This window comes from Brachyhypopomus gauderio, chromosome 14 (genome assembly GCF_052324685.1).
Source record: "Brachyhypopomus gauderio isolate BG-103 chromosome 14, BGAUD_0.2, whole genome shotgun sequence".
Taxonomy (NCBI): domain Eukaryota; kingdom Metazoa; phylum Chordata; class Actinopteri; order Gymnotiformes; family Hypopomidae; genus Brachyhypopomus; species Brachyhypopomus gauderio.
In genome coordinates, this window is record NC_135224.1 from 15,003,499 (window position 1) to 15,021,195 (window position 17,697).

The window sequence follows — 17,697 nt, forward strand, 5'->3', positions numbered from 1 at the left end:
CCCATGTTTTATTACTATGCCTTTGTACAGTCCTAATTAAACCATATCAATTGCTTCCATCCATGAGCATTTGCTTCCTGTCTGTATCCTGACACTTTTAATGTGAAATTAGTTTCTCATTAAAACAAATTATTTTCTTACCTCAGAAATTGAGCTTTTTGCAAAGCCGTATGTCTGTCATTAAATTTTACACATATGTGCACACACATATTTCTTATCCCAAATGGTATGGTTGGTACTTGCAAAAGGAGCATTGAAAATATATATGGGTGTCACTGTGCGCTCCATGACAGTATAATGGAGAGAAACTCAGTTCTACATGTAAGCAGGTGAACTAAAGCCCTATCCGGACGGGATTAGTTTCTCAGGGGGTCCTGGGGTAATTTTCTCTTTTACGGGGGGTCCTCTGTGATTTTAATCCCGTCCGGAACGAGCATGTCCGTGTTTTTCTCAGACGTCCTCAGAGAAAATTACAGGCGGAATTACCTACTGTTTTTCGCTGTACTCCGTGGTCGTCTGATAATTTTAGTCCCGTCCGGATCCACATGTCTGAGTTTATACATGCAGACATCACCTCGCGTTTAATAAAACAGCTATATGTCCACTGCCACGCACCGTAGTTACACGTTGGGCGCGCGTTTTCACGGAGATCCACGTAAAGACAGCGGCGAGCGAAAATGGATTTACTGGATTTTTTAATGGATTTATTTTATTTTATTTAACGGATTTATTTAACTATTTACATTCATTAGCGATTTTTTATAATGTGTTTTCTGTATTGGTTTAACAAAATAGCTTAACTTAAACGGAGATCTTAAATGCTGAACTGAACAGTAGTAAAGTTAAAAGTTAAAAAGGAATCATCAGAGTTGGCAGTGTGACATTATTAAACATGCTATCACGTGACAAGGCGATGTCATGTGACCGAGAAAGCCAAAAACTCGCGGGTCCTCCTGTTTTTTCAATTGCTGTCCGGATGCAAGAGTTTTATCACTGAGTACAAGGGTGAAATATTTTTCACAGACGTCCCCCTGAAAAACGAATCCCGTCCGGATAGGGCTTAATACTCCCTGTCAAACTCCGTAAGAGCCTTATTATATTCCATTATATTCCATTCCTGACTGTATCCCATTTGGCCAATAAGCAGGGAATTGTGAATAAGCATAGGTGACAAAATGGGAGATCGAATGCTGAGGCAAAACATTTTTATATGCAGGACTTCACCAAGATTTATGACAAACACCAGAACACACACACACACACACACACACACACAATATATATATATATATATATATATATATATATATATATATATATATATATATATATATATATATATATATATATATATATATATATATATATATAAATGAGCTCAGAGACCGACTAGTTCAGGTGATAATAAATAAGAGGTGCAGGGGTGGAGTCAGAGCAAGGCTGGGCCAATCCAATGTGGTAGAGTCTCCTGGGGGTGGGCTCCTAGGTTACAGTGACATTTTGCATTCTTTTAGATTGGTTCATATGCAGGCCCATCAATCATCAGAGGACAGTTAGTGCAGGTTTGGGTTCTGGCAGCTGTGCTAGGCTGAGGCAAACACATGTGCAGTAGTGGTTTTACTCACTTGCATGAGCTTTGCACCAAAAAAGGGGAAGCGCTCTTGTTTCAAAGCTTTTTAATTGCGTTCACCGTTTGTCCCGGCTGGCTCCGATCAGCCGGGTATAATCGAATGCCGGAGCGTAATTGAGCGATAAGGAGTGTGTTTCACAACAGAACTTGAATCCCATTAGTGTCAGCCTATGCTGTGTATAATTGAATTTTGATAGACACTGAGGTAGGCCCATGCCTATGTATGAACTGATGATTCTGCCCTGAGGACTTCCTTTCAGTTTCTATTGTTAACCAGCAGCATTAAATAAAAAAATAACCTGCTAAATCTCTATGTGTGATATGTTTGGTGAATCAGTGAATCACCATTGATTGTTAACAATCAATGGTTGATCAATCCATTCAGTCCATTCAATCACAGGGTTGCCAACTCTCACGCATTGAGCGTGAGACACACGCATTTGACCGTTTTCACACGCTTACAGTAGCGGCACGCATCAGACAATAAAACCTTGATGCTTGCTTACAAAGCCAAAAATAGACTGGCCCCTCCCTACATGATGTCCATGGTAAAAAGCCGATCTGTACAGCGAACACTCAGAACCTCAAGCTTGGCTCGACTCGAAACTCCATGTATAAACTCTCATGGAAGACAAAGCTCCAGACTATTCTCCATCCTGGCTCCAAGATGGTGGAACGGTCTTCCATTAGCTGCTAGGACTGCAGAGTCTATTGCTATCTTCAAGCGTAGACTGAAGACTCACCTGTTTGTTGAGTTCTTACCAGAGCACTAACTCAGCTGATACCACTTGCTGTTGTTCTTAAATTGTATGTCTGTCTATGGTTATTTGTGCTTCTTGGCAAACGTCTAACTTGCAAAACACTAGGTAATGATATTGACTCCTGTAGTTTAGTAGTAGTCTGACTCAATGGTGTCTTGAATTCTGGCCTATCCGTACTATTACCTAGGATGTATTCTGTGATCAGAAGCAAAGCACTTTGTAAGTCACTCTGGATAAGAGCGTCTGCTAAATGCCGAAAATGTAAATGTAAGTACAAATAGACTGGTTCGACATGTCGTTGTCTGTCTTGCACGTTACACTGTGTGGTGCAATGTTTTGTAATCTGTTCTAATTCTCATGAAGCTTTGTACATTATAAACAACTGGCACGCACAGTTCAGCAGTTAGGGTAGTTTTACTGAATGCATGCTTTTGAGATATCTAAAGCACAATTTAATGTAAAGACATTTGCTTAAATTTGCTAAATAATGAAAGCTGTATGAATTCTGCACCTAAATCCTTTTTCCCTCCAAAGTAAGCAGCATTCATTTAATCACTCAGGCATATGGGGGAACTTCTTCAAAGCTTCAAATCTGTCAAAGAAACTTTCTGGGTGACTTTCTTATGAAGCTTATGGAGAGAAGTGTGCACAAAGCTGTCACTGAATCAAAGGGTGACTAGTTTGAAGTACATAAATATAATGGTTTTGATTTCTCGGACACATTTTTGGTCAATTCTTAAAAATCTTCACTCTTATTCAAAAATATTGAGAACAGAAAAGAAGGGGTACACATCCCCTTTTGAGAGAATCTGTGTAATGTGCTACCTAACAGCTTCAAACAGCTATTTTGTGCTGTTTCTTACGCCTTCAGCCCTTCAGGCCTGCAGTCATTATGGATTGCAAAGGTTTTTAAAGATTTGTTCTATTATATTTAAGAATATTGAATAACAGATATGCTGATAAGAGTCTGTCATCACGATCTAATGTGAAATGTAAACAGACTGCAGATCCGTGGCCTCTTATCGTTCTCAGCGTGTGCCAGCAGAGCGAGACGGAGAGGAGCAGATCGTACAAGCGTGTGCATGGTGTACTGCTCTCCACCCATACCCCCCCCCCAACCCCCCCATCACGGGGCCAACTGAAGGTGGATTTCTTTATAGATTTGAGCTATTGTCACGTAGGGCTACGCCCCCCTCTCCTAGCTGTCGCTCCGGGTTCCCTGTTTCTCATGTCTGTGTTGTTCCCAGCCCATTGATCCCACCTTCTTGTCTGTCTCCATGGTTTTCCCCCGTCTGCCACGCCCGTGTCATCAACGTTTCCAGCTGTGTCCGTTTAAGTTCTGTGTATTTATAGTCCCTGTGTCTCCCATGTCGGTTGTGAGATATTTTGTTCATTCCTGTTCCTTGTTATCACTGCCGTTTGTGGATTCCTGTTCATTGTGATTGATGCCGTTCGTGAGTTAGCTCTTTGTGTTTTCCGTTATCCATGTGTTTTGCTTGTCCTTCATTAGATAGCCTGCCTTGTTGTTTTCAGTCCTGTTAGTATGCCTGTGTATATTCCATGTTCGGACTGCCTGTCCAATATGACCCCCGCCTGCTATTACGACTCTGCCTATGGAATAAATCTCACTCTCCTCAGCGTTTGTATCCGCCTTCATGCTCTGTGTCACGCAGTTCCTTACAGCTATGTGTATATATACAATGCTGCTTGAAAGTTTGCAAACTGCTTAAGTAGTTTTGGTTTTTATGTAGTTTTACCTTGATTCTCTTATTTTATTAACGCCTGTTTTCACATTTGAAATGTCAGGTTTATGTTCATCAATTTCAATCACTTGTTTTGAGGGAAACGTGTTGGTTGCCAGCAAACTACATACTACATAAAACATAGAATCAGAGCATGTGCAAAAGTAAATGAACCGCAGCTGCACTGGTAAAGTCAATTAGGTAAAAGACTTGGGAATGAAGTAATCAATTAAGTAGACCAATCAAATGAGACATTCCTGAGAAAAGATTTTAGTTACGCTGATTAAAAGGGAGAAAATACCAACCAAATCACAGCCGTGCCGAGGCGTAAAGCACAAAGATCAACAATTCCGAGAGGAAAGGAGACATCTGTGGACATCAGGAAGAAGGTGGTAACAGCCCATCAGTCTGGGAAAAGCTACAGGACCATCTCCAAAAGATTCCAGCTCCATCCATCCACTGTAAGACAAGCATTTACAAATGGAGGCATTCAGCATCACCACAACTCAGAGGTGCCCATGAGTGGATGGGCATCAATGTTTACACCAAGAAACTCTAGAACAATAAAAATTCAGGTAAAGGCCACAGACACATTGGACAGACGCTTTTTGGAAGGTAATTCTAGGGACAGATGAGTCCAAAATAAAAACTTTTGGCCACAATCACAGGCGCCATGGAGGAAAGCCGTCTGGCCTGAGTCTTTTTGTTGTGATAAGCATGGACAATAAGGCTTTTTGTTAACAGCCTCTGCCTCCTACTGCCTCTATCACCGCGTCACACCAGAGGCTTTCTGGACGTTCCATTTTCTGGACAGATGAGTCTCAAATGTAATTATTTGGCCACAATCACAGACGCCATGTTTGGAGAAAAATCAACGCTGCATATAAAGAGAAGAACCTCCTCCCAACAGTGAAGCGTGGTGGTGGAAATGTGATGGTCTGGACCTGCTTTTCCGCCTCTGGACCTGGTTGACTCCATATTATCCAGGAAACCATCAATTCCCAGGACCATCAACAAAGTCTTGACCAGAATCTCCTGCCATCAGTCAGGAAGTTGTAGCTTGAATGGAAATAGGTTATGCAGCAAGACAACGCATTCCAGCAAAACTACCAAGGAATGTAAAGGTTTCAAAAGTATTCACATTCATTACTTAGGTAGAAGTATAGATACTGGGGTTCTGTAGAAGTTGAAGTATCGACTCAACTATTTACTCAAGTAAAAGTGTAAAAGTACTGGTTTCAAAACTACTTAAAGTATAAAAGTAAAAGGACAAATACATAGGCCACGTCACCGAACCTATAGGGTGCTACCCCCCCCCCCCCCAAAAAAAACATTTATCAAATAAATAAAATAAAACATTCTAGAGCCATAATGACTAATGTTATTAAATGTTGTTTAAAAATGTTAATGTTAAAAAATAAATGCACTATACTAACTGTTTCAGCCGCATATATGCCCATTTAAACTAATGCATTTTAGTAAGATGCAACTTTATTAAAACCATATTGTCATGGTGGTGGGGGAGGGGCAACGAGGGAGTGGTGCACCACACAAAATTTATTACCATGACGACAAACACACATAAGACGAGATAAATAATTCAAAAACCTACAACGGTGCGCTATTGATATACAGCTGGTTAGCTGGTCTTCCTTGATACCAGCCTCCATGCTGGTGTTTAGTTGGCACATTTTGCTTGAGTTCTAGAGTCTCTGCCATGAATAGCACACTAAGCTACTCATGTCTGCTATCTTATTGCTGGAGTGTGACTTGACATGTGCACACAAAGCAATAGAATGGTGTATGTTTATATTTCTGCTCCCATCATAATCAAATCCACTCTATCTGGATGTCATGATTTATCTGGATAGTGTTTTTAATGATGTCAAGCCAGATTGAGAACAAGCCAAATTGAAATAGGAGTAACTAGGCAATTTTTAAAACATAAGGAGTAGAAAGTACAGATAATTGCACGAAAATGTAAAGAGTAGAAGTAAAAATTCTGATGAAAAATAAATACTTCAGTAAAGTATATACCCAAAATTTCTACTTAAGTAAGGTAACAAAGTATTTGTACAGCGTTACTTGACACCTCTGAAGGAATGGCTTAAGAGAAGGACGTGTCGCACTAGTCAGAGTCTGGACCTCAATCCCATGGAAATGCTGTGGCAAGATCTGAAGTGGGTGGTACATGCCAGATGTCCCTCCAACCTTTCTCAACTGGTGGAGTTCTGCAAGGAGGAGTGGGTAAAAATCCCAAAAAGCAGATGTAGACACTTGTTTGTGGTTAAAGAAGACATTTGGTTGGAGTAATGTCTGCAGGAGGCACCACACGCTAAAAAGAGTTCATATACGTTTGCACTTGGCGGATTTCCAGTATTTTTTGAGATAGAAATTGCTTATATTTCCTTGAATTTTTTAAAAACAATTACTATGTTTGGGTGGTTCACAAACTTTTAAGCAGCACTGTATGTATTTTAATATTCTATGCTGTTATGTCCTGTATCTCAAATACGCTGCACACACAAATAATACAAAAAATGCTAGAATAGATATTAAATACAAATACATCAGAGTATAATTCTCATATAGAACCCATAATCTTCATAAAAATCTTTATGGAAAAAGATTTCAGTAGAAAAATAGCATACAGACTAACTACTGTTTTCATATTAATTTCAGTGCTATTACTAATAGCACTGAATTCAGACGAGTCACTAAAAAATAAAACTGGGGTTTAAAGAGTTAAATAATTGGTTAGCCCATGACATTGATTCCATTTTAGTTAAGTATGATAAAGTATTATTAGTCTGTGGTTTTAATATTCATATGGTTGAGGGCTCTGATGGGTATGTAGCAGAACTTTTAAATAACGTTGGCTTTTCATTTTTGCCAGCATGTGTCTGGTGTCTTCAGACATGGACGTACATGAGATTGGGTTTTTGCCCTGAGCGTACCTTTGAACCTTTTTCATGTAGAAGACCTTTTTGTGTCTGACCACAAAAAAAAGGTTGTCTTCTTGTTTGTTTGTTTTTTGCTAATAAGGTCCCTGTCATTACAGCTAATATTACTTCTCTCATTTTACATGGTTTCTCCTTCTAGCTGTGATCTTGCACTGCTGGATCAGTTTAATAACATTTCTATTAAGGTGCTAATGGAGGCTGTCTGCCATATGCAACCCTCTTCAAATTCTTCAGACATTTTACCAGCTCATTTCTTGAAAGATATGCTGCAATCGGGTTGTTCATGGTGAACTCATCTCTTCTCTCAGGCCCTGTGCCAGACCATGGCATTCTGATGAAGGAGCAAAGCACACGTGAAGTACAGCAGAAACGGCTTCAGAGAAGGAAGGAACAAGAAAACAAAGAGGAGTAGGCTGAGAGCAAAATGTAATGAAATCAAACAGGCAACTGAGAGATTTGAAGCTCGGTTTACATAGGCTCAGTGAGAAGGCCAACACAACGCATTAAGAGAGAAGTTAAGAGGTGCAGGTGTATGTAATGATCAAAAAGTGAGAGCTTGGGAATGTGGAAGTGAGTGAGTGATGTGATTGACGGGCTGGTGATTGATGGGTTGGAGGTGTCTGGCTGGGGGATGAAGGTTGGCCATGTCTGTGTTTGGCTGGGTATGGACCACAGTGTGACAAAGTCTATTACAATTGTAGTAGCTGTTCTCATGAAATCTTGTATCACCCCAACTGGTCTTAGTCATTTTAGTCCTATTACAAAATGATCTTTTATTTCCAAAATCTTGGAGAAGGTGGTCTCTAACCCGCATGCTTAGAAACTGGAGACATGCAGTATTTTTGAAAACATTTCAATCTGGCCTTAAACAAAGATCTGCTGGTATTATTGAATCTTGGTGCAGCATTTGACAAGATTGCTCTAAGCACTCGATTGGCTACATTTTGGCCTACACAATTGCACATAGGCATAACTAATGGGTTGGCAGCCACTGCCCTAAGGTGGGTTGAGTCTTTTTTTATCAAATAAAAACATTTTAATATCTGTGGGAGATAAGAGGTCCACCATCGCTGATTTTGCTTGTGAATCCTTCAGGGTTCTAATGGCCTTATTTTCTTTTCTTTACATATGCTACTGCTTGAGGAATTAACTCTGATTTAATATTACTTTTTTATGCAGATGGTATGCAGCTATATCTCTGTGTGAAGTGTAATGATTACAATAGACTATCCAATCTATTGGACTGCATTGCATCTATAAAGGATTGATTATCTAGTAGCATCTAAAGCTAAATGAGGACAAGACAGAGGTCCTAATTATTGAGAGTTATCAACAGTACCCCAACTGGTAATTCTCTGAAAATTTTGAACATTATTTTTGACCCTCATCTAAGTCACTGCATATAAAGAAAGTTGTCCAACCATGCTTTTATCAACTGAAAACTTAGATGTATTCTGTCAATGTGGAATACAGAGAGAGTTATTTATGTCTTTGTCTTTGACACCGTCATTGGGTTTGGATTACTGTAATGCCTTTTTACATATCTTGGTCAGGGGGCATTAAATAAACTCCAGCTAGTTCAAAACTCTGCTTCTCACAGGGACCAGATGCAGTGAATGTTGTAGCCCAGTGCTGCACTCACTTCACTATTGCTTCACTACCAGAGAGATATAGGATTAGTTTTAAATGACTGGTTTTCACTTATTAGGTACTGTGAGAGGAAACACTGGGATACATTTGTGAACTATTTGTCCCTTATGTTGGAGGGACACTGCCAGCGTCCTCACAAGAGTGGCTCTCGGTGGTACTGAGGACAAACTTGAAGTGGGAGGTTCATTTGGCCTTAGTTACTTGGACCCCTAATCTCTGGAATGATCTGGAAAGGTCTTGCATTAGACTTTCTGATTCTTTGGCCTCTTTACAAAAACTGCTCAGAACCCACATGTATGTGTTAGCCTTTCAAGCATTATTATAGGTATTATTTACATTTCCAGCATTTACAATAGCTGCTGCTTTAATCCAGAGCAATTTACTTAAGTGCTTTGTCATCTACATCCATGTAACCTATAGCCAGTAGGTTTGTCAAAGATACTGCTAAATACAGGAATCAGTGTTGATATCTAGAAGACATGCAAAATGAGCACGAGCAACAAACAATTTCCATTGGTGCAGGATTAGCAGTTATTTAGATACTCCACAGATAACTGAGTCATTGGTCTGCATTTGAAGACAATATTATTATAAGTAATTCTATGTAGTCGGTTTGCTGCGTGTGTTTTCTGTTTTCAGTATTTTTATATAAATTTTATTCCTTTTAACATCCTGACTTTCCAGCTGTTTGAAGTCACGTCTCAGAAACATTATGTATAAAAAATCGATTAATTTATTCATCCATTTCTATCCATTTTACTTATTGTATTTTCACTACTTTGTTTTTGATCTCCATTAAATTAGTTTTTCTTTGTAATTTTGTTGGACTCCGTTGTGGCATTTTCTCGCATGAAAGATCATTTCCGCTTTCGCTTTTAGTTGCTAAAGATGTACAGAAAGGTCTCCTGACACAGCAAAACCTGTAAAGCTCACCGTCCCATACTGAGCATCAGAACACGTGCAGCGTCGGCAGTTGTTAGCATATATTTTTTGCATATTTTAGCATATATGTACATGGCCAAACTGTGGTGAGTAAGCATGCTTCTACCTCCGCTGTGGATAAACGTGTCCCGATTCATTTTACATTACAATTAAACCCATGTCCACGTCATAGGAAGTCTCTTGTTGCGGGGCTAAAGGAGCTGTCCAGGTGCTGAAACCGTGCGGAAACATTAAACCCCGGGCGACCATCTACCAGAGAGGATCTTATGCAAAGCATGCATAGAGATTTAAAGAAGCATTTCTATTGTGTATGATTAGAGTATCGTCACACACTAACCACACGCTGCAGCAGTAAGTTTTTTTCCTAACCAGAGGCTTTATTGCATATTTCTGTTTAGTCTCCTCCCTGAAATGATGTTTCACGCTTTGCCGCGGCGTGGCGCTCCAATACTATGTACCAGCAATTTAATTTTCGTTAAGAAGTATACGCCAGAATCTTACGTGAAGGATAAATACAATGGGTATGAGCATAATTCGAGTAGGTATTGATTAGTTCACACGAAAACTTGTACTGGTGTCAGTGAAACGATTTGATGTGAAATTTAAGATATAAGATGAAGGGACAGTTTTTATATAAAGGTGGTGTGTTGTTCAGATAACAGTCCGAACCTATTCCCTCTCAGTGGGCACTTCTCATGCAGAACGCGTCGCCAGAGACAGGACTGCTCTGCGTATATCAGCTAGTATTCAAGTCCAGTTCTCAAAAGATACCCCATTGTAGCATACGATAAGGACATCTTTTTCGATTATTTTTTGTTGCAATCGATTCGTCAAGATAATTTTGATTGGTGAATCTATTCGGTTGGAGCTTTTTAGTTCTTCGGCGTACTGAAGAAGGAGAACAACGTGCTTTGAATATAGAGCAGACTTTGACTAATATTGACCACGGTTTGAACGCCCGACCCTTCAGTAAAAACGCAAACAAATGAAACAGCTGTGCTCGATAATACCACCGAGAGTGTTTTAGATATATTTGTGAACGCCCTTTTTCTAATTAAACGGCACGCTTAATTGGGTTTCGTCTACGACCACAGCCTCCTGTTCCAGAATTGAAACCTTTTCCTTTGGCCAAAAGGGGAAAGGTCCAAAGGAGAGGGAGTACAACGGAAGAGATGCAGTAGTGATTTTTAACCGCACTTATGGCTTCGCTGTATCAGAGATTCACGGGGAAGATTAATACGAACAAATCTTTCCCGCACCCACCTGAAGCTAGCCACCTTCTCGGAGGACAGGTTCCCGACGACGAGAAGACTGGAAAGACCCCTCAGCCCACGACTGACGGCCCACCGCGCGTGCAGTATCGAAAGAGAAATATATGCGAGGATGAGGACGTAAGACTTTACTATTTAATTCACCCGCTCTTAAATGACATCGTTTACTAAAATGTTGAAGTAAAACCTCGTAGTATGCAATACGCGTATACTATATGCTATACTTGCTGCGGGAATCAACTCATGAAGCAGGTTTCACATTTCAGAGCAAAACTGCAAAGTTATTCCACGCTGTATCCTGGAGAAGGTTAGAACTGGCCGGGATTTATAGAGTTGATTAGTTGTGAGCGCTATAGTCTCGGCCAGCCTAGAGTAAACGGGTTATCTCCTCTTTAAAAGGCTTTGTAAGACTGTTTTCTGGCATTAAATGTTTGTTGTCATGTTTCAAAAAAGATTTTTCTGCCATGTTTCAAATAAATGTGTTGTGGAGTGTTTCCTGCAATATAAGTCCGATGGGACAACAATACACTATAAATGTAAATCACATTTTAGCAAAAGAAAAAAGTTAAAGAATAAAGTCGCTGTATTGCCACTGAAAAGAAATCGTCTGACAGCTAACAAATAACTGAAACAGTTAACAAATGATTAACATACATTTTAGCCGTGAATCGAATTTCATCTCAATTAACCAGAAAGTACTCCGATTCTTTATTAATTGTAGTCTAGCACGCGCATAATTCTCTCTGACCTTCGAAATCAAAATGACGTAATTCTTGTGACCGTAAGGCGTCAGAAATGCCCGCGCGAAATACTACGGTCTTTTGAGTCGTTAGGGGCCGTTGCTTTTCAAACATACTGCTTAAATTTTTCATGCGTTTGTTTGTAAAGTCTTAGTCAGGACTATGCACATTATAGCCTGTTATTTTTATAGACATCGTTTCAGTCGTTTTTGCTCATAACCTATCTAGTTTATATTTTCTGTATATTTTGGCGCGACTAGCAATTGCTGCATTGATGAGTTATTTGATGTAGATGACCTTTTGTGTTGTATGTGGAGCTGACCGTGGTGCTGAACGTGTCGACGTGTGTGATAGCCTTTCTGGTTAATTACAAATGCTTCTTCTGCTCGGATTTAGTTTATTTCCGCTTAGATAAACTGCTCCGAACGTCAAGACAAATGAGATTTGCAGGATACCCGTTGATAAATTGTATGACTTATGACAAAACACAAGTCATGGCACAGCTCCGTACGACGATGCTGAAAGACTTCTGTTATGCTTGTTTTATGTGCCAGGGCCTAGCTGTGTGATCTGTATGAGTTCTGATCTGCATAGAGATGTAAGGCTAAATGCATGAATGTACTTACCTAGCGTACATGTGTGTTCAAGACCACTTGTTGCAGTTTTATACTAAAATGTCAGCTTGGTTTAACCATTTTAACCCTGTTTCTACAACACTCACATATCAAAGAGTGATCTGGGAGCTGCGGTGCATTGTTTGTCAGCATCGCTGTGTCTGTGTTTCTGAGATCCTGGCGGAGAACCCGTGACTATGGCAGGACCAGCAGGAGGGCTCTGTATTCTGAAGCCTCGTCCCTGTTGCCACAAGTGACATTCTGGCAGCACGATGGTATCACACTGAATTATTGATGAACCAAACACCGACAATCAGTTGACAGCATCTCCCGATCTGGGTAATTTAGTTACTTGTCAGGCACTTTGTATACACCCTTATTCAAAATAATGAATAAATAATGCATAAAAATTTTACATTTGAACTTATTTTGCCTTAAAGGGAGGTCTGATTACAGTATTAAATAACCTTTATGTTTGGTGAGGGAATAACAGCAGTTTTATGAAATGTTTTTTGGTGAATGCCGTTTGAGTGTTTTATCTTTGATAATTGCAACCCTAGGCTGTAATTGGAAAGCTCATGGGAACCACTTGCAGAGCTTGCTGTTTCCAGGGGTGAGTTTATTAGATGAGCACAAACCAGGAGGTCACCTTCAAAGCTAATTATGGCACGATTTCCTATCCAGCAACTTTTTTTTTGCTGAGAGTTAACAGCCCAGTGGCTTCTGTATTTAACAAGAATATACTATCACTTGATATACTCACCTTTGAAAATGCATTTAGCTAATTCCTTGTCGACTGTGGTATGCTGTATGTCTACGATATGTTTTAAAGTTCATTTGTACATGCTTTTAAGTGTATTGATCAATTTGAACACATTATTGCAAATGCGCCTCTCAGAGCAATGAAAGTATGTTGTGACGCAGCAGTATGTGTAGCTTTTGTCTGGAAGTCAGCTAGGTTTCCTCTCCTCATATCTCTTCACTCCAGGAGGCAAAGTTGAGAGCCAATACAGTGACCTTAATTAATCACCCAAAGGTGGCCAGCCAATAATGGAGCAGCATTCAAAGGGGCCGAGAGCCTGCAGGCATGCCTGCATTTGTGAAGAGAAGGGTATTGACTTTCACTGCATGCTCAGCAAGGATGGCTAGGGTGAAGAGGGCTGGGGGGCGGGCTGTTCCAGGCAGCCAGCCATTGGTCAGAATCACAGGCATGTGGTAGATACTGAACAATCACATGATAGAGTCATATATTGGGACTTAATCAATTGGCTGAAATTTGGCTGTATTAACGAAGGGGCTTCGGGCCAAGTTACCCAATGGGAGAGTCATTTGTTTGGCCAAGTAGCTTGACCTAGTTAGTAAGTGGCAAAGGCATCCATATCATTTCCCTCCGTTGGTGATAAGGTCTTGTTTCTTATGCGTGATCTGTTTCTCCTTTTCCCTGCTGTTGAATAATGAAGTTCACGTGACATGGTATGTGCACACGTACGGTGGACCAGCATTAGCGTCAGACGTAGCTATCCCAGTGCGTTCGGGTGCCGATTCCTCCTGCCCCGAAGCACGTACCCTCACCCTCACGTGCCAAGCAATTGTGCTGGTAATGACTACAAATCCCTGCTTAGCTGCCACAGATGATTCCCTACAATAAAGGCTCATAGCCAGAATTTCATTGCTAAGCTTGACTTAAGCACTGGCTGGTCTGCATAGGTCTCACATGGAGCCAGTGGTGCAAAATCCTGTCTGACCCTCTGATCCTGTCTGACCCTCTCTTATCACCATCTGTTGCTTACAGGAGACTCTGCCCAGTACACAGAGATATGAGCAGAGTATCCTCCTATTTCTGAAAGCGTCCCTTGACTGAGAAACACACACTGACTTAGATAGTGGGATGCTTGAAAAATTATTCCATTATGGCATGGAAAAAAACAGGGTTTCTTTGACATAAAGTTTTCCATAGTCAAAAATGTATCATCCGTTCACTAAACTAGTAACAATTTGAGTTGGGTGGAGTTTCGATTAGTTTACAGTTGCGCTGTGACTGCCGGTAGTAATTATCAAATGCGAAACAATTTGTCTGTCCTTCTCTAAGTGTGATAACACCTGTATTCATATTCAGCCAAGGTGTGATATGATTGGCAGGTATTCTGGATCCCGGCAGCGGAGTGTGAGAAAATCAGACAGCACTGTGGTGAGAAACAGTGTCCCAAGTGACAATGTAGGGAGACGTTATTATGCTATTCTTAGCCCTCCGTTCTTTCTGTAGTGTATGGTATTGCTTTGAAAGTTTAGACTGGCATAGTGCAGAATGTTTGATGTGCTCGATCAAAGCATCTTATTTGTTCCGTTCACCTATTAGCACTTTTCTGTTCTCATACTTCAAGGAAACGTTGTTATTTTCAGATCAGTCAGAGAAAATGAATGTTTTTGCAAGAAAAAAAAAACAGATCAATGTCAATATTTCAGTGAAAATTAAACATGCACCTTGGAAAAGAAATCAATAAAAATAAATACAATTCCCCTCATGCTCAAAGTTTAATTGGGTGACTAAATAACAGCCTTGTCAGTGGTAAGATGTGGGGAGGGAGTGATTTGGAAAGGAGGTTGGCAGAGACGCTGTGATTTGTGCCATCCGGAGTGATACCAGGCAACAGCACGTCTTAGCCCGGCTTATTATTGTCTGTTGTACAGTATGATATGCATCAGTCTGGCCAGGCAAGAGCTTGGACTGCAACTGCAGATGTTCGTGTGGAAGTGTTTAACACACACACACACACACACACACACCCTGGCAGGCAGGCGGCACGATGGACTACCCTGGTTATGCTGCTCCCTTTCGTGTGGGCTGATTTTGCGAGGTCAGCTCCCTGTCTGTTTTTGCTGGCCCTTTGAGGTCGGGCCAGTGCTAAACAGCCGTGCTCCTGTTCAGCTCTGCACCACTGTTTGCGTTGCTGTCCCTGGACCTGTAGTTCGTGTGGCGGCACACGTTGAGCATGAGCTGAGGTCATGGGTTCAGTTCCCACGGAGTGCTTGTACCATCGGTCTGATAAATATGTACCTGGATAAAAGTGTTTGCCAAATGAAAATTATGGGCCCCAGTGGTGCAGGACCACTTTAAATGACACAGGAATGACACAGTGTCTCTGTTGATCAGATGTGAGATCACTGAGAACACAGGCAGCCCCACCTGCGGGAGGATTGCAGGGTAATGAGCCGTGGGTACAGCAGCGCCCCCTTCAGGGCGTTCGGCCACAGCCTCCGTACGGCTGTCAATGCGAGCCACTCCCCAAAATTACCACCTTCTTTGTCTCGGAGGAGAGTGTGTGGGGTTTTTTTTAGCCAGCATTGTACAAGCATGTTGGTTGCCCAGGGCTCTGTGCTGCTTCCTGTTCCTCCGCCCAGGCAGGTGGGAACGGGTCTTTTACGGCAACCCGGATTCTCCGCCGTCGCTGCTGCGGGCGTCCTGCTCACGGTTGCTATGGTTTCAAAGGTTGAAAGGGTGAGGCAGGATCCTATATAAGCCATTGCCCCCCCAACCCCCCCCGTTTGGTGCAGACTGCTGTCTGAAGATGACGCAAAGCACAGATGCATGCACACATACAAACGTGCACACACTCACAAATGTGCACACACAAACGTGCACACAAATGCACACACATACGCTCACAGACATGCACACACACATACACACATGCACAAACACACATGCATAAACATGCACGCACACACACACACACGCACACACACCCAAACATGCACGTATACAAACAAACATGAGCACAGAAACATGAACACACAAATACAAACATGCACACACACACACACACAAGCACACACATGCACAAACATGAACACACAAACACAAACATGCACACGCACACACACACAAAAACATGCACACACACACAAACATGCACACACACACACACACACAAACATGCACACACACACGTACATACATGCACACACACAAAAATGAACATACATGCATACACACACACACATGCACAAAAATGCGCACACACACGCACACACAGCCAGAACCTGCCAGGAGAACTAATGACATCATGCGCATTCTGTTGTGCTCTGTAAAGAGAAAGAGAGAGAGAGAGAAGAAGAAGAAGAAGAAGAAGAAGAAGAAGAAAGGGTTGAGGCAAGAGAGAGAGTGGAAGAGTTAAGAGAGAAAGAGAATAAAGGAGTGAAGAAAGTGAAGAAGTATTTCTTCATAGTGTAATGTTTATTACAATGTAATTACTGCAGTTCTTCCTGTTGAAGGATTTTTTTACACTTACCTCTCAAGGGCAATACATTCTATTTGAGAAGTCAATTTAGTGCTTCATAACATAAGACATTTAGCACGGGGGAGACAGCAAAGCTCCTTATTATCATAAGTAAATTGTGTGTGGGTTCAGGGGAGTGTTCAAATGCCTTTTTAGGTGGGAGTGTCCAAGAGTGTTTTTAGACAGGTGTTAGCAAGAGTGTTTTTGGTGAGAGTGTTTTCCTTTTTATCAGTTACATCTGTGGCTGCTTACGTCAAGATGGGTTCTGTGTCACTGAGCATCAGTCTGCTTTCCCTGACACCCCGCCCCCGATGGAGCTATTCCACATGCCCATCCATCACCCCTAAGCTCCACCCAGAGAATAATGGGCAGGCCATTAGTCACTTCCTGCCACGCCCCCAGGAGTTGCTGACAGGCTGTCAATGCGGAGTGGGTGCTGTGGGAAGGTCATTTCACACTCAGCCAACGATTCATGCTGGAGAAGTGTTGGCTCCGACAGCTCCGCCTCCATGCTTGCTCAGAGATGAGGTAATAGATGAGTCAGGCAGTTGAAGGAAGTTGTGTATCTGGTACCTCACAGCTGGGCTTAATTGGGAGGGTTTTTTTAATCCCTGGAGATGTTAAGTGCTTTCCAGATACGAGTTATAGAATGAGAAATGCATAAATTACTTATCTTTACACATGAGAGTTAAATACACTGTTCAAACCCCACCCACCACTCTCCACACACCTGCTCCCAACACATTCAGAACATGCTTTCTGGACTTTTATTGTGGTACGAGGCAAAAAATGACGTAAAAGCCAGCCGAGCTGTTCCTGATACATGGCCCATTTTACAGCATCCCAACGTTCGTTTTCACTGAAATGTGCTGCTTTGCTCCCCAGCTCCTCAGTGGGTTTGGAGAGATAAACCTTCCAACAGCAGCTTTAATCCTCTTTCACTCTCTTTCCATCTCTCTCTTCCTCTCTCTCTCCATCTCCCCCACACTCCCTCCTGCTCTCCATCTCTTTTCAAAGCCCTTTCCTAGACTCATCCCCAAACCTCTCTGTCATTGGACAACTTTACGTGTGGTGTTTTATTTTGCTCCCCGAGCTATGAATAGGCAG

The 17,697-nt window shown here is 41.5% G+C and overlaps 1 protein-coding gene across 7 annotated transcripts in view; it reads left to right on the forward strand.

The window, feature by feature from the left end:
* The window catches only part of dpp6b (dipeptidyl-peptidase 6b), a 183,423-nt gene that overhangs the window by 100,025 nt on the left and 65,701 nt on the right, over nucleotides 1–17,697 (forward strand). Inside the window, exon 1 of one of the 7 annotated variants that reach the window (XM_076972522.1) lies at nucleotides 10,195–11,079. The exons of 5 other annotated variants lie outside the window; for them this stretch is intronic. In XM_076972522.1, the coding sequence (XP_076828637.1) occupies nucleotides 10,888–11,079 (192 nt within the window). In that variant the 5' untranslated portion in view covers nucleotides 10,195–10,887. Of the gene's footprint in view, nucleotides 1–10,194; nucleotides 11,080–11,099; nucleotides 12,653–17,697 lie in introns of those variants that run through there. One more of the 7 variants, XM_076972530.1, reaches the window with a different exon arrangement.